The sequence below is a fragment of the Pomacea canaliculata genome, linkage group LG1, assembly GCF_003073045.1.
Source record: "Pomacea canaliculata isolate SZHN2017 linkage group LG1, ASM307304v1, whole genome shotgun sequence".
Taxonomy (NCBI): domain Eukaryota; kingdom Metazoa; phylum Mollusca; class Gastropoda; order Architaenioglossa; family Ampullariidae; genus Pomacea; species Pomacea canaliculata.
Window position 1 is genome coordinate 20,022,348 of NC_037590.1, and position 18,519 is coordinate 20,040,866.

The window sequence follows — 18,519 nt, forward strand, 5'->3', positions numbered from 1 at the left end:
GCGGTTATATTTAGATCCATATCCTGACGTCATTGATTGGGGATGATCTCCCTTTACTAACTCGTTTACGATGACTTTTTTCCCTTCACCGTTATTCTTCACGCTGTTCTCCACCTGACTCGGTCTTCTTCCTGTATTCTTCCTTTTTTTTTTTAAAAAAAAGGCACATTGTGTGCTGATGTGTTACATGACCGCTTCTTCTTCGTGTTTTGTTTATTCTTTCGACAGTTATTTGCTCTTCCTGTGCAGTGCACCCACCTTGTCATTTTGACCGCCAACCCGCCATACACTCGTAAGTGCTTAAAGTCCATGCTGTTGCTGGAGAAAGATGCTAGATAAATGCGCTTATTATTATAATAATCATTATTATTTACTAACACTACTGAAAAAGTAACTTGCGGAGTTTGCTCCAGTGTTGCAGAGGCTATTGAATAACACAAGAACAATGGTACATATCGTGTTATACACTTACGGTAGACACAGTTAATGCCTTGATGCTGAATCTTTAGTACAATATGCCGTACTTTAGTGCTTTGAAGCTAGATATTTAGTACAATATGCCGCACTTCAGTGCCTTCAAGCTGGGTCTTTAGTACAATGTCAGGTATATACATGTACTTGAGTGCTTTGAAACTAGATCTTGATGACGCCCGCCGGCTCAAGCACGTGCAAAATATCATTCTTTTCAAAACGATGCGAGCAAATGAGGCAAAGCGAGTTTCGAGCTACAAACTTTGCATTTACATCACATTAAGCAAGAGTAACGTGCCAACATTCTGTGAAAAAGGCGGCCTACAGCTCTGGTTGTCAGCTCGCGTCTCAGTTTCTTTTAGTCTCAGTAGCAGGCAACTCGCCCGAGGCTGCATTAATGTTGGCGACACTGTAGCAGTCGATGGACTGTATCGCCGAGCGCTCGCTGCTCATTCTGGTCTCCAGTGTCATGCCGGAGGAATCTCCCACGTCACCGGCCCTTTGAGGCAACTGCAGGTGCTGCGCAGCCTCCACCCTTCTGTTGCCTGCTGCGTTGGGGGGTCTGCACTCAACGTCGAGAGCTGTAACGGAGGGAGCTCTGTCACTGCTGTCCAGACACCTGAAGCAAGTGACGCAGGAGGGGCATAAAACGAGGCAGGCCCTGCGGAACTGCTGGTTGGTAGCCAGGTAGATCAAAGGGTCCCACAGCGCCGAACACTTGGCCGCCATCGCTGGAAACGTCTCGGCCACCGGGGACAGCACGCGATGACCATACAGCGTGCCAAGAAACGACACCACAGCGTACGGCGCCCAGGATAACAGAAATGCACCTGTGGGAGGATAAAACGGCGTTGGATGAAGAGGATTCTGACAATGACCTTCTCGCACACAATAATAGTTCATTTTCTCTACGTCCACAAAGTCTAGCTGGAGTAGTTATATTCCAAACCTTTATTCAAATTACTGTGGAGGTATGTATATGCATGTATGTGTTCGGTCGAATTTTGTAATCAATTTTTCACCAACTTCCCATCGTCCTAGAGGTCTATATTTTTTACCAGTTACTTTCAATGACAATACAATATTAAATCATTTCCAGAAGTTCACAAGTAGTAAAATAAATAATTAAGAAAAAAATTTTGTAAGACAGTTTTGATAGACGTGGCAGCTCAAGAGGCCTTCCTTTGGTCAGAGATTTCGGATATCGTTTGTATCCCAGGGTTGTTTCTTCATCATTTGACGACCTAGCACTTCCTGGGCTGTTGACAGTAGAATTCTCTGACGTTTCCATCTACCATCACCATCTACCAAGTTTAGTGTGGCGAAGACCCCCCAAGCCGTTAGATTGGAGGTAAAAACGTTAGAGGTAAACACAGGAAAATAGATACACACAGATGCCAGTATAAATGAACCTAAGAGTGTGCACATCTAGCACCTTTCACCTGTTAATACAAGCTTGATGAGCAGCTAAAAAAGAGCATTACTGTGTTTCACTTTAAATGGCCAAGTATTAAAGCCATGTCTATTTCCAGAACTAAAATAGAAAAAAATAAGAGCAATAGCTTTGTACAGGGCATCAGCTCGCGGTTCACAATACACAAGCCAATGAAGATCTCATTTAAGGACACACTCCCCTCCCACTCATGAGACAATTTTTCACGGTTTTATGGTCTGGCCAAGTCGAGGGTAAAAATCTGTTGCTATTCCCTAGAGTCTCAAACAGGGATGCCGTGCTGGGTCATTTTATTTTAAAATACAGCTGACATTTAATGTAATACCTGGTACCAGTAACACACACAGGATGTATCCTGAACTCGGTCTACCAGGCATTTGTTCCTTCGTGTATGCACAGTCATGGCATTAGCTAGGTTTTGCCGGTCGAACAGACACAGCGACTGAAGAATGTGACAGCTCAAGCCCCTAAACACGAAGCTTTGTTGCGGGCGATGTATATAAATGTTCATGGAAATTGGTTTCTACCATAAGCTTCTTTAACAGTTCACATCACAATGCTCTACTCTAAAATACATCTAAGCCCATATTACAATTGGCGATTTTTATGCAAGATTTTAAGACTGTCAAAAAACATTTAAGCATATGCTTGACAGCGTACCAGTTCCATTTAATATAGCAAAATATTGTTTTACTTTTTCATTTAAGAAAAATTGTGAAAGTACACTTGATGACAGTACCTTTGTTATGAAAAAATGATTAAGTATTTTTGTTCGAAAAATCGCTTTGATTGACTACTGGAAATAGAGTGTACATCCAGAGTTTTAAAAAGTTTCTTTCGCAAGTTCACCATACCTGATGAGTCACCGAAATGGACCAGTTGTCTTACCTTGACGAACTGTACAAAGGGTGGCTGCAATGTTTATTGTTCTTTCCACATAGGACACGAAGGGCCAACAAAATGGAAAGAAACTTAAGTCAAATGTTAGAGATTTGTTTCAATTCGATTCTCTTTTTTGAGTCATATTATTCCGATAGACAGCTGTGAAAATACGTTGTAGTGTTGTACAGGTTATGGGATTCACCAAGAACTACGCAGTAAAAAGAGATTGCTATAGCATTTCATTCAGTGCCTTTCAATGTTCTTGCTTATATCTTACAAAAGTATTTTATACTTTGCATTAAATCACTAATTATTGCAAATAGAACAAGAAGCAGTCTGGTGGAAAGATGAAAAGGAAAAGCCCTAATACTCAAAACTAGTTGGAACACAAACACTTTTTTGTTGAAACGTATAATGAAAAACTTTCATTACACATTACAGAAGTTTTGTCCTGGGTCCTCTGTATATTGTGATTTTTATTTGAAAACACCGTTTCACGAAAAGACATTATCGAGCCACCGTCATTATTTTCCCCACCGAATTCCAAAATTCATTCTAATTCTTTGAACATACACTTTACAGTCCGTGATTGGATAGTATTTCACGTGTAATCCTAAATATTGTTGATCTGTTCCTTCTAATAAAGTCCTTGATGACCATAAACTGCAGACCTAAACTACAAATCTCAACCGTGGAGCCAGGCTGTACGGACAACACTAGTCCGCATTTTCGTTTCTGTCTACAGGATTTTTCTATAGTGTACTATGAACTTTGAGAAGAACGTGCATTTTTTGTTTTATTTCTTGCTGGATAAAGGAGCACCTGCACTGTGTTCGGTCACAGTACTACAATTTTTAACGTTTCACTCCTTATTCCTTTTTCTTTCCTGTCGTTTTGGTTGGTTTCTCTAAATTTTCCATATGATGACGATAAACACGAAGGGCTAAAAATATCAAGCTTTAAGTGACCAGTGTATTTATTTATCGCGGTAATGGGAAAATCTCTGACCTGGGGAACATTTAGGGGTCGATCATCGTGCCTGTGAGATGTGAGATGTGCCTTTGAATCACACCTGCTGTAACCTCGGAAAGCCTTTTCCTGTTATCATCTGGAGATGGAAGAAGGAGAATTGTGATTATGCGTGGCTTATGTGGTTACAATTTGTGTTAACCTTACGGGCGTACTCACTCATCTGCGCCTTGTAAAAAAGTTTATTTTTAGTTCATAATGGAAAATACGTAGCTTTGTGGTGAAACGACATTTCTCGTGAGGGACGAGTGTAATGTAAGCATCGCATAATTGTACACTAAACATAACACCCAGGACTGCGGGGGTCCCACGTGCATGACCTTACTTCATGCTGAACTCATGTTTACGGAACAGGGGGTTCGAACCCGTGTCCTAGTTACCTTTGCCCTACCGTAGGTTAAGAAGTTAAGAACTAAATATGGACACTCAGGTTCAGTCCGTTCTTTAAACTCTTTCATATTAACGACAATCATCGGATGGAATGAAGGACGCATAGGCCAGGGACTTGAACTGAGTTGAAGGGAGTTTGGTACTGTTTGAAGGGTGTGTTTTTGTTTCATGTTGTGCTGTCTTGTCCTTCGGCAAGGAAACTAATATACATGTATCACGAACTAGATAACCAGAAAGGCAAAGATCTTGTTGCTGAAACAATATTCACATGTAACGAATGGGTGTAGTTTAGTGCAACTCGTCTGTGACACTAGTTTTCTATTGCACCACTTCTCGAGACGAATCGTCTTGTAACATGTGGAATGTAAGAGAGCGGGTCAAAGAAACTGATTTCGTTAAATTTATTCTAAAACTACATTCTCTGATTCTTTAATCAGGTGAGTTCAAAGAAAAAAAAAATAATGAAAATGACAAACAACTTATATTTTTATAATTCAACATATGACAACACTTTCAGGAAAGAACGTGATCATACAAGTAGCATTTATCAGGGAAAAAATTATGGTTCAAATCAAAGTTATTCATTTATGCAGATGACCCATAACATAATTTTGTTAGCGGAAGTTTTCATCTAGATGTTTCAGCAAAAAAGCTTGTGTTAAACCCTAAATCCGCAGGACTAAATAATATTTTGTGACTTTGTCGTGTGACGTTTGCCGGCTCAAACACTTCCTAAACTTTTACTTATCGATTCTTGTGATTATTTTAAGCTGCTTTATGCAGAAAACAAGTCAATCATAAAGTATTTAATGGTCATGGGAACGCTTTATATTGCAGAAAAAAACTTGTGATTTTGTGTAAATCTTGTCTCAGAAAAGTACTGCAGATACAGGTTTTTCAAAATCTGCCTAAATACACTGAAGAATCCATTTTTCCTGAAGGTGTGACAGTTTTAAAGTAATATATTTTTTTTTGCGAAAGAGATATTTCTTCATGATAACTTACCGATCATAATGACGACCGTTTTGAGCATCTTGCGTTCGAGTCGCAGGTTGTTCTGAGCTATGTGGCTCTCGGGCCCCCATGGCGATGTACGGGCAACAACACGGATCTGTACATCAGACACAGATACTTAAGAAAGTACGAGAGAGAGAGAGTGAGAGATTGGTCCATTGATTGATCGATTGATTGATTTCGGTATTCAACTAAGCCTTTGAAGGGGTTTGTTAGTGAACAACAACACGATGTACATATAACGACAGGGTATACAGACAAGGTCTATGAATATGTACAACTGAAGTAATACAATAAAGTAGTCTTTTCATTTATGACTGCTTTTTTTTCTATGGGTTTAAATTCAAAATGAAGAAAAATGCACGATCTCCCACGTATTTGTTCACTTTTTGTAGACAGAATTAAGGTAAGTCGGAAGATACTTGGGTTTCTAAAATATTGAGGATCGATACATTTTATAGTTAGGTTAGGGATGGGCAGACAAGCACAAAGTGGACTTCATCTTCCCCAGCATTTGAACGTAGTGAGCGGATACGATTTGTCAACGAGTGATTCTAGATAAAAATGCTTCTGCCAAATCAGTAATGCCGAATCGAAATTTGGACATCAGAAATGCTACATGCTTATCTTCCTCTAACTGCAGTTATTTAGGGAAGCAATGATTAGAGAATCAAGCACTGTATACGCACTAAAAGGCTCACTAGGTTCACATGTTCATTCCAGTTGTGCCAGGTACAATCTACGAATCTCTCCTTGGAATCCTGAAAATATTCTTTCATTCTTTTCACACCATGATTTTGCCAAATAAACCCAAATCCGATGACTTTATAGTAGCTGGGTATCTAGATTATTACATAAAAGGTAATTTAGCAAGAAGGTAATATAAATCACAAGCAAGGGATTTATTTAGTGCAAAAAGGTGTACTTTCACAGTTCTGTGTAGCTTTTCCAATCTCCAGATTTCTGATCCATACTGAACAACTGGCTGTATCTGTCTTCGGACAATTTGAAAGAACACACATCAACAGAGTATGATAATCCCGTACATTGCATTACACATCGCAAAACACTTTTCCTTTACTCATAATATTTTTGAATTTCGTTACAAATCGGAATCTAGAAGTATAATAGACACCCAAGTATTTATGTATGTGTTCACAAAAATAGAAGGTAAACTTCCTCCATCTCTATCTTTCACTTACATTTCTACCTCACCTAAAACAAAATTAATTTTATTTATATTTACATTTAAAATAATGTCAATGCTGCCCACTGTCAGTTATTTTGATGTGTCTGCAAACCCATAACGGCCCATAGAGGGGAGTGGTTAAAACACTCGGTTGTCATCACTACAGAGGTCCTGAGTTCGGATCTAGTCTCGGGACACTTTCTGTATGTGACACCTGTTCACAAGGCTGGCCGTCGGGTTTTTTTAATTTTTATTTTGAGTACTCTGGTTTCCTCCCCCTTCTATCTTCATACTGAGAAATCACCTCTGGAAGCACTTTACCGCCAAAGCAACCAACATACCAACCTATATCAGCTTCAGAGACAAGTGCCACATCGACCCCGATTGTCTGACACCGAGACCTCCTTATAGTCCAGCGTTAAGAGTCTGAGTCATTCTGGCCTCCACCTTTTCTATGCAACCCCAAGTCTGCTCGGATGAAAATTTGTATTTTTTTCTCCGTTGTCTCTCCTATATCCGTCGCTGTCTGAGTGCTGACGTGACCGTCAAACTAGTTCTCTCCTTTTTTTCTCTCAGGTCTGGATCAGAGCAGGTCTCTTTTCGATGTCCTTATCTTGCCACACTCCACACTCTTCCACGCGTTCAGGAAGCTGCTGCCTGTCTGATTACATCAACATCCTGTTCGCTTCTTTCACTGGCTGTCTTTAGCCGACCGTATCACTTACAAACAGAGCGGTCTGCTATAAATTTCAATTACTATGCTCGTGATTACTTTTCTTTCTCCCTCACCTTCCAGACTTCTTTCTGCGGCTAAGACACTTCCTGCACGGAGTTCTCTCCCCTGCATTATGCTTTTCTGGCCAGCGAGTCTTTACATAGACTGGTCCCTCCTCCTGGACCAGTCTCACCCTGCCACTCCGCTGCCTCTTTGAGTGGCTTTGAGCGTCATCTTAAGACTTACCTCTTTCAAATGATCTTCAATCACTCCCCAGCACCTTGAACTATTTTCGTGGGATCAGTGCACTTTACAAGTCTCTTCAACTAACTAAGCTAAACTTAACTAAGTACAAGATTTAAGTGACTCGAGGGCCTCTCAAGCAAGCGTTATTGAGCACCAGTTCGAGTTTATTGATAAACTACATGCACCCCTTGTCTGACTCCGTAATAACAATAAATTCCATAAACTTAGAGCCACTTCTAACATAGGCCTTCAAATTATTAAACATACACACAATATAACGGAGTCATTTTCATTTTGTATGCTTGCGTATGAGTACATACGGTATTGGGTACTGAGTTGTTTTAACACAATTTTTGATGGTACAGAAAAATGTCCCCCAAAATTCTTTTGGGATGAGTAGAACAGATGGGAAGTCACTTAACAAGCCTTACAATTTACATGCTTGCCTTTGTTTACTACACTACAAATTCTTTGAATTTCTCAGCGCCATCTTTGTGATTAGTTCTTTGTGTTGCCCGCCAAATATCCCCATTACAATAAGTAATGAAATACAAAGACAGGAACAAAAGAAAGAATAAAGGAAGTGAAGGAGGAAAAACAAAGAAAAAAGTAAGAAAGTAAACAAATAAAATAAAAGAGAGGAAAATGAAAAGCAAGGCCTTTATAATGAAGACTCACTGCTCTATACAGACTAATGTAGCAGAAGGTCATGACAAGCAGTGGTATCAGAAGGCAGCAGACGAAGAGGGTGAAGACGAAGCTGATGGCGTGCCTCTCGTCGGAGTCCCAGATGATGCTGCACGCCACACCAATGCCCTCGAGCACGTAGCCGTTCCAGCCCATCAGCGGCATGAAGGCAAAGGCCAGGGCGAGGACGCAGCAGGCGCCGATGGCCAGGCAGGCGGTGCGGTGTGTCACCAGGTTCGTCGACATGGGGTGCACGATGACGACGTAGCGGTCAACGGAGGTGCTGCCAACACGTAGATGGACGTGAGCCCCACGAAGTACACGGAGAAGGCGTCGAAAGAGCAGACCGCGGCGCTCTCGATCTGCTGCTGACGCCAGGCGTAAACTGCAGGGATGGGCATACCGATGAGACACATGAGGAGGTCGCAGAGGCAGAGGGCGATGACGAAGACGTTGGTGGGTGTCCGGAGCTGCTTGGTCCTGGCGAACACCACGACAGCCAGTCCGTTGAGGATGGTACCCACCAGACAGCCGACCGTCATGAAGAGAGCGACGGAGTAGAACACTGCAGTGGACGTTTGCTGGCCGGCGACACTTTCTGGTCCGGACTTCGAGACATTGTTGAAAGAGGTTACATTCATTGCTCCTGCAAGAAAAACGGCATTGCAAAATAAAAACTGCTGAAGTATAGAACACGGAGGAGGTGATGGAAGAAGAGAAGAAAAAAATAGAAGTCAAATGTGTCACCTGATGTATCAAAGTTTATTCTGGGCAATTTCAACAACGGAAATCTAATGAAGGCATTGAAAAAGTATGATCAATATGTTACCTGAGCTACAACCCAGAAACATTTTTATCAGTCATTCATTGAAAGTATTTCATTTCTTCCTTTGTGTGCTGGTTCTGCAGTTTGTCTGTCCACGATAACAACAGTTTGAACAGCATTGTCAATATATGTTGTAAGGTAACTAGTGTGTGCATAGACATTTGGCTTCCCTTTGTGATCAGCAAAGTTTCAGAAAGGTGTCCTGCATTTTGTCCATACCAGAACATGTACTAGAAGAAGAATTTGTTTTATTGAGCTCAGATAAATGTACCTATGCCTGAAGCAGAAGTAACAGGCACTTGAGAGTGAAACCCTCAGTGGTCCAGCTGCTCAACCACAGGTAAATTGTCAGTTGTGTGTGTGTGCATGGGTGTGTGAGGATGTGGGTGTGTCTTAAGAATGGTCTAGATGTAATGTCTAAGTTTTTTATGATGCACGATCTTATCATTGCCTTCATCTTGATCTTTTAACGAGCACTTGTCTTGTTTGATTTGTTTATTTTTGTATGTGAGCACACTTCCAGAGTACATTAATCCCTCGTTTATCGCGGGAGATGGGTTCCAGAACCACCCGTGATAACCGAAAATCCGCGAAATAGAAACAGTGTATTTATTTATGTATTTATACACTATATTAAGGCTTTATAAACCTTCCCCCGTACTTTTATTCTACATAAACTTTTCCCATGATGATGATGAAGAACAAGGAACGAAAACGGAAAATGATAAAAGTACTATACATAGTGCCTACAAACTTCAAGAAGCATATTTAACATACTATTTAACATTTAACATTCAGTCCAAACGAAGTTTGATGAGGCTATTACTTTCGCAGAAACACTGTTTCTCTTGCGGGATGTTCTGACTTGGACATGTCTGTATCTGACCTCAGAGGGCAGGCAACAAAATAAACCATTCTCTGTTTACGACTTGTCCGCCACCATCTTACCCGCCCTCCACAAACTGCAGCTGGCCATAGATTGTGCCTACAGAGGTAATGACTGCACTATCAGGTCGACTCGGTTTTCTGTTTCTGGGTAGTGCTGCCGTATATAATTCAATAAATATATATGCCGTATATAATTCTATAATACCCTCTCTTGTCGTGAGATAGCATTATAGTTGCTGGCACGATGCAAAACCCCACAAGCCAACCAGCCTGGTGCTGCCCTATTAGACGATAATGGAGAATGTAAGTACTTCCTCCATCACGGTAAGGTAAGACTGGACCAAAACGTTTATCCCGAGGTGGAATTGTTCAGCTGGCGCAGAAAGTAAAGTCGTTGCTTGGCCTTCTTAATGATAGACATCACATTGCTGTCCCAGCTGAGGTCTTTTCTGGTGGTTCCCAGCAACACGAAATCGTCACACTGCTCTATGGCCTGATGTTTTATGGCTATGCCAGATCATGTCCACTTAGCCAACGCCGCTGTTGCGATCCTGATGCAGATATCCATCATGGAGCTGCAGTCCTTGGAAAGGGTGGCTCCCAAGTTTTTGAAGCCACTTACCTCTTCGAGCTGTACCCCGTTCATGTAGATCTTTGCTTGGCCGCTGCCAATGATCATAAACTTGGTCTTTTCAGTGCTGGTCTCCATTACATATGCATTTGAACCGTCTGTCAGTTTGTTGGTGAGGTCTTTCAGTTTTTTTGTTATTGCCTGATAACAAATCTATGTCAGATCGGCTTTCCACCAATGGAAGTGGAAGTATGATGGTCGTGGAGGGTTTCACGCATGATGTTCTCCAGAAGATATTAAATAGAACCGGTGATAGGGTACATCCTTGAGGCACGCCTACTGTGGTGTGAAAGTAAGCTGCTGTTTGGTTACTTAGCATTACTCCACTCATTGAGCAATTATACCTCGCTTCAATGACCAGGAACCAAGCCGTCTTTGATGTTGAATTTTTGCATCCCTTGACCCTCTTGCCGAACTCTGTAGAATGCCTTTTTAAAAAGTTGTGATAGAGGTTTCCTGATATTGAAGATGCTTCTCTATAAAAATGTGACAGTTGAAGATCTGTTAAACTGTACTTCTACCTGGTCTGAAGCCAGCCTTTTATTCTGCTTGTAGTTCCTCCAAGGTTTTGTACTACTTGGTGGCTGAGAAGGAGCTACATCTGTACGGCGTCACCTTTCTCGGTCATAATTCTAGCTCTACCTTTGCCCTCACCAAGTTTACATCAGCTGCAAATATGTTTACAATCAACGGTGAAACGATTCAATACATATATATATATATAAGAAGCTAACATACACCAGGTTATATTTCTTTCCTTTTTTGCTAAAAACACTGACATTTTCTCATTAAATTAAAATTAAAAAACCAAACAGGAATCGGGGTCAATGTGAACTCTTCCCAGGTGAAGCTATAGGAATCATTCTGTTGAGTTATGATGCTGTCATGTGGCTAAAAACATTCTTCTATCAATAGTTTAACACTTTATTTTCATGACCCTCTGCGTTATCGACGTTGGGAAATTACAGCGACAAATGCTGCCGCCGGATCCTGATTTTCTTGGTCGATCCACCGAGCACAGCATTTCGTACTGAGACGTAGAAACCGCGAAAAAGCAAAACAATCCCAAGTTAACATAGGAGAGCCGCATATGATGTTGAAAAATCTCTGTTGTTCAAAGGAATATCGCTTGTCGAAAGAACTAAATAACGGTTAAGAAATTATAAAGCAGACTTTATTTCAGTAGGTCGTCTTTTGATTGAAAACAAACTATGAAGACCTTTTTTTTAGTACTCAGCAGGAAAATTACAGAATAATATCAAAGTGTCGGTTTTGTTATGTTATAGCCACAAACAAACATAATCAAATCACAAATCGATCGATAGATGGATCAATAAAAGGATGGATGAACAAAAGAGGCACGAACCTGTTTCCAGCTCTTGAAAAATACGTGACACGCCGCCGTCAGGTATTGTAAGCGCAAAAAAGCAGTCCAAGATTGTTAACTTCAAGAATGGTGAAGGGAACCTGAAGTTGGAGCAGCCCTGGTGGCAGTCGCAGCGACACTGCAACCATTCGACTGCCGGCGTGTGGAGCGCAGTGGTCTGGCGCCGTCCTGCGGGTCTCTTGTCACGGCAAGATGGCCATGGAAGGAACAGCGCCGCCTTATTATTGTTGTTATCTTTTCTTTTTTTAAAAGATGATCGATCGCCAGCTGGCAAGTGTGTGTGAATGGGACACACGCAGACCCACCTACACGTTAAAGAAGACGTGTGTACGTCCACTGGGACAGAATGCGTGCGCGCACAGAGTGTGCATGGGAGTGACGGGGAGGGACCGAGGTCATGTGCGTGAGAAATTCCGAGACTTCAATTTAAAGTTTGGTTTATCAGTGACAAGGACTGAGTGTGTCGTTAGTTTCAAATTCAGTTTGGTTTATCAGTGAGGTGTGTGTGCGTGTGATTGGTGTTTTAAGCCGAGCCAACACTAAGACTACATCACGGCAAGGCAGCCAGCCCTGTAAACTGATGCCACATGCAGAGAAAGAAAAGCGGGTCCAAGACAAGACATGAACCAAACACTCATTGTATTGGTGACAGGCGCTGACTGCTGCTACACCGGACAGCCTTGGTTTATCAGTGAGGGTGAAGAAGTTTACCTTCAGTTTCAGCTTCATTTTGGCTTATCATTGCTGATTCCTGCAGGGTGGGAGAAAACCCACAAAGGATGCATGAAAAGTAGAATACCGGCCTTCAGGGGAAGGTAAAGATTAGCAAATGGAAGTGGCACAAATTGAAGTGGGACATGATACTGTCCCTGTCGGTCACATTTATGCCAGGCTGGATTAGGCCCTGCTAGTGCCCTAGGCACAGCTCATCAATCCTGAGCTCTCGGCCTTTCTATTGCTTAACTGACGAGACAAAGTAAATGCTGGAGGGGGAAATGTGGTTAAATATTCAGTTTTCTTGCAGTAAATCAATATAAGTAGAATTTGCAATACATTTTTGTACATTTTAAAAGGTACAATACGGAAAGAAATATGTGATGCGTTGTAAGTCCTCTCGTCCACCAGGCCCTCCTTAACCTTTTGTGAGTGTGTGCGTGTGCACGTACGTGTGTGTGTGTGAAGTTCACACAAAACCAATGTTTTTGGGCGAACGTTAGGAATCTGCTTTCAACGGTCAGACTACGTAAGCTGGTCTTCTTTGGCCATGTGATCCGGCACGACACCTTGTCGAAGACTATCCTTCAAGGCACCTTACAGGATAGTCAACACAGCGGTGTCCAGAGTAAACTGCCAAAGACTAGACTGGTTGTCCTGTACAGGACCTTCTGACAATAGGCAAGAGTGGGAGCCCTGTCAGCTGCCACGTCTATCCATGTGATCCTCCCAACGATAGGTGCCGGCCAAGGAACAACCGACCAACTGACCGACCGACCGACCGACATAACATCGGCCAAAATGGTTTCGGACGCTCTACAGATCAATGAGATTAAGATAACAGTCCAGTTATAAGCTAATACAAAAAAGTATGTATCAACTAAGAAGACTTATGAAAATCACGATGTGACCGTTTTCTCGCAGTTATAATGGCGCATTATTCTCACTTCTAATTCTGTGCACCGTGTGTTGATGACAAAGTCATCCGCCCTTAGAAACAACTGTGGCACAGGGAAGATAAAGTTGTTGGGATGTTTCAGACCCCTTAGACACTAACCAAAACAGGATCAATGCTGATAAAAAACCAAGAGAAAGACAAATGGCTATTTACTCAGGTGGACTTGGCGACCCGATCTGTGCCGTGCGGGTTTATTCGTAATTATGCCTTCATTATGTCTGTGTTAAGAAACATGTTTTTTGTGGACTTTTGCACTCTCCGCTCCTGAAAATTTTCACAGACTTGCTGTAAACTGATAGCAAGTAGAAATATGTTTACCCAAAATTGTTGCCGTTGGACGCAAAATCAAAAAATAAACAAAACCCTAGCCATTGTTTCAGGTAACGTAAAGGCACTTTGCAAAGGAGTCAGAAAACGATCTGGCATCATGAGTCTGAAAGGGTTTAGGTGAGAGTGAGGCGTGTGCTCTTTATTGACGAGTACAGGTTCACTTTGGTCCTCAATGATGGCAAACAACGAGTGTGGCTGCGTCCAGAAGAACGACTTGCTAAAAAGCACGACAGCATGGCGGCAGCGCTCTGATGCCCTGGGAGAACACGACACTTATGGCAGGACCCCTCTTCATCTCGCTCGTGGCACTCTGGCTGGCATCTGGTACAGAAGCGAGGTTGTGAATACCCTCATCATGCCAGACTTTACAGGCTAAGGGTCCATGTTCCATGCTGCAGGAAGTCACACTCTGTCGTGTTTGCGTGAAAATCGACTTCTAGCAGCAGAAGCAAAATTAGTGGCTTGGCTGGGTTATCACGTGCACCTGACTTGCTCTCTCTCAGAGATATCTGGGATGCTGCAGTCAGGTTAACTACCCACATCCAGCAGAGATGGAATAGTTCTTTTAGTTCTCGCAGTAGGAGTGGTTGGCCATTCCTCACGCGACACTAATGACACTTGTTCAGTCTGTGCGAAAAAGATGTCCTAGTGTGAGACAAATGGCTGTCGCACATGTTTTTGACTTTAGGTGCACGGACAGTTTATATGACTTTTTGATTGTGGAGGGGGGTTGATGTTGTTGGACGGCCTGGGATGAAGTTTGTCTGCAAAGCAAATTCTTCTCACGCTTTACCTTTGAATAAGGAAATTCTAGTATACCACAACATGAACAGCCACACCTGTTGCAGCTGGTCTCTGTGTTATTTTCTATCTAACCCTTAACTGTTTGTAAATATTGTATTAACACATATACACTGGTGTGTGCTTTTTATGAATGGTAAACAATGTAGCCTGGTCACGTGGGTCCTATTTAATCTTTTACTCGATACATTATAGTGGAAATACGTAAAAATGCTGATTGTATTTGCGAAATGTGTCGACTCTGGCAATTTCCAGACCGTCGTGAATTTTTCACGATGAAATTTCCCCCCACTGTTTATTCTAATCATTGAGTCGATCAAAACAGGGAGATGCAAAAATAATATTGTTCGTACTTTAATAAATGATCGTAGACACACCATCTTCATTGAAGCAGGCAGACAGAAGATAGCTGGTCAGACAGACTGAAGGATAGACCAATGGACTAGTAAAAGGTCACTTGAGTTTCTTGACTCGTTCTGGTCGTCTAGGAGACTGGCGGGATGTGTAACTGAGGACGTTTCCCACGGCAACCTTTACTGAGCAGCAGGACGTATAGAAGGTATGAAAAGCTTTGTTCACGCCTCCGTGATGGACATCAGTTCTTCCTCTATCGACCACGGTGTTGTAAAGAGTGCTCTGAAAGATTTTTGTGGTGTGTCTACAGAACAGGCAAACTTATTCCTGTCTTTCTAATATCTTATTTCTGACGAGGATGTTAACATACGCTAGAAATTTATGTGAAGGACATTATTTTAATGATGCATCTTTCTGTTCAAGTAGATTTGTACAGTTTGTTGGACGCCATTACACACCAAACAGCAGCTTTCAACATCATTGTTGCATCATCGTTTGTTTGTTGCACCACCAATGGTATTTGTGTACGGAAATTAATGATCACGTGGTAATTAACAACCCCTTTATATTAATTAAATTATTCATTATATTCATTAAACAATGGCGTCATTGGAGAGTTTTGTGAAGGGAAAAGATGTTGTTTTTGGTGCTGAAGTTGACCAGAATAGCCAACGAGAGCCTTTAAAGACAAGAGGTTGAGATGAAAGACTAGTGCACCGCGTGGAGGTTCAATGATGAAAGGAAGGCACTAGCAGCCGCCTCGCGAACATCGATTTCTTCTGGAGTCGTCACGTCCCGGTTCATTTCTGGTGGTGTTGGCCACGCCAGCAGATGCCACCTCCAGAAGATGAGAAAAAGAAAGAGTTTGCTTTAACGAAGCCTGTCTCTAGTCATCGACATCTTTTCTATCTTATTTAACGGGTCATGTACCGGCAACACACGTAAATACAATTAATACGACAACAGCGGTGACACTAAGCTGGATCACAGTGTAAACACGTAATCTTATTTTCCGATGAGTGTGTGCTTACTGTCGCTTTAAATGAAGTTTATTGCAGCTAATATGATTTGAGAGAGCTATATTTTGTAATTAGCCATTCAAGAAATTTGCGAAGTTTTGTGTCAAGCTTGAGGGAGACAATTCGATTTTGCTTTTCGCGGCTGAAAGAAAATTTTTACAGCCAATCAGCTTCTGTTTGAGAGCTGGGTGACACTGTCACTTCCAAGATAGGAATAAAGCCAAATCAAATAGCAAGTGGAGTGTGTATGGATTGTGTATATATGTGTGTGTGTGTGTGTGAGTGCACGCGCGTTACAGTTGTCGTTCCTAAATGCAGCCACAGAGATGCATTTCTCTTAAGTTTTTTCTTTTGCCATCTTTATATTTGGCACTTTACTCTATTATAATGCGATCTAAAGAGAAAATCTCATAAGGTGCTCAGGATATTTTTATTCCTGTCCTACAGGATACAAAAGGCTTGGCATCAGTTATGCATCATTGCTCGCAAAACGCTTAAAATTTGGCGAAAAAGCCCTCGCTTAACGAGCGAGTCAAGTATAGACACATTCATTCACCGTCCATGGGCGCTGTCAATCTGTCCGCCCTTTCCCAGATCATGGACTTGAGTGTCGGACTCAATTGGAGAACACTCAACTGTGCAACACGTCCTCCTCATGCAAGCAATGAGCCGGTGACATTCCACCCGAACCCGAACAGTTGCCTGCATCGATCTGTGCAACCTCCTTGATCTGTCGGTGAAACTAGCGATCGTTTATTGGTCAGTTATTCATGGATCTACTCTGTCCCTCTATTTCCTGCACTTTCTTGATCTGAAGCCTGAGGGTCACATAAAACGTAATGAAATGGAGGTAGGTTAAGGGGTGAAAGGCGAGTCCCTCCCTCTCTTGGGAGGACCATATTGACAGCTTTTGGAACGCTAAGAGTGGAGGTTGAACCGGTTTTTTTAAAAAGGATGCAGATATTAATGGAGACAGCATCGCATATACAGAAAGCTACAACTGGTTTCTTGCCTAACATGCTTCTGTGTGTTTGCACAACAAACCACGGAGCACATTTTACAGGAGTGTACACTTCTCCAGGAACTGAGGAAAGGTCTGGACGTCGCTGATGGCCCCTGACATCATGGTATACAGACCTGTAAACTTTTTGCAGATGATACCCAATCTTATTTCAAAAATTGGCCTCCAAGTATAAGGACGACGACAACAACAACAGCTGTTTGTAAACAATCAGTCTAAACGTCTTTTACAGTGAAGAGATGAAGAGACTGTTGAAACAGTTTATTTTTATCTTTTAGAAAAGATACACACGGCAATCAAAGAACCGAATATTCGTAAACAAGAAATAGTTTCTAAAAAAACAATGGCAACTCAATAAGAGATCTCCCTTTGATAAATGATTATTAAATAAAAGAATCTGAGGTCATGGGTCAGACTGCACACATCTAATATAAATAATGATGTCGACAAATGAACGATTATACCTTGCATATTACGATAAACAGAATACAATTCACAACATCCTTTACAAAATACCTAAATAAATCATCTCTTAATATTGGACAACAACGAAAACCTTAACGAGTTTTCAATATGTCAATGCACACTTTTTGCACGAGTTTCAGGCAGAATAGATAGAAAACAAAGATTATTGACATAGAAAAGCGCTTGAAGTCACGATAATCAACTAAACATCTGTGTAATGCAAATTTCCGCAGGACGAGGATATGTACACAAGAAGAATACTTAAAAACGTAAACAGAACAAAATATTTTGGTGGGGCAACTTTTAAAAAACATCAAACAAAGTCTTAAACAAATTCACCGATCAAAAAATGCCGATACAGGTATTTAGCCATCATAATTAACTATAGTAAAAAGGAACACACTGAAAGATCAAGAATGGAAAACATTCTTTTAAAGTGAATATCATTTAACACTTTTCTGTGGACGTTTGTATCAATTAAGAATTCAAACAATCCGAACTACGTCTGCAAACACAAAAAGAAGGTGATGTCCTTCTTGACATACCAATAGGATCAAAAAGAAAAAAATGTTAAATGTTTTAATTATTCGATCACACGCAATATACTTAACCTAATCTTTCATACAGATTTTAATTTAACAGATTATATTTTTTCTATAGTTTTTAAACATTTATATCAGCTACACACAACCATAGAAAGGAGGGTTTTAAGAACACACAACCATGAAGATAAACCTGAAACAGAAGGGAGGGAGAAAGTGAGAACGAGGTTGGCTGGATGTAGATGTTGACTCCGAGGGGACAGTTAAGGTCACATAATGGCAGGTTTGTCCAGTTATGTAAACAGATGACAAATAGAAAAAAGAAATTATTTAATTTGTAAGTCGTTTCTGGACCCACAATCATTCCTTTACACTGCACCACCGACTACCCTGTTAAGATGTATATCTACAGAGAGAGAGGTACGCTTACCATGACAGGTTTGAGAACTGTGTTTCTTGTAAAATGCTCACAGATTCGAGTAATGTTCCGACACGTCCACCACTTCT

General features: G+C 41.4%; 1 protein-coding gene across 1 annotated transcript; it reads right to left on the reverse strand.

Annotated features, from left to right (window-relative positions):
* Window positions 1-704: 704 nt before the first annotated feature.
* Window positions 705-8,706, reverse strand: LOC112570544 (melanopsin-like). Its single transcript, XM_025249050.1, is given in 4 exon segments — window positions 705-1,301; window positions 5,231-5,336; window positions 8,068-8,357; window positions 8,360-8,706. Coding segments are annotated over 4 exon segments (1,137 nt in total). The 5' UTR covers window positions 8,619-8,706; the 3' UTR covers window positions 705-819.
* Between the last annotated feature and the right edge of the window lie 9,813 nt (window positions 8,707-18,519).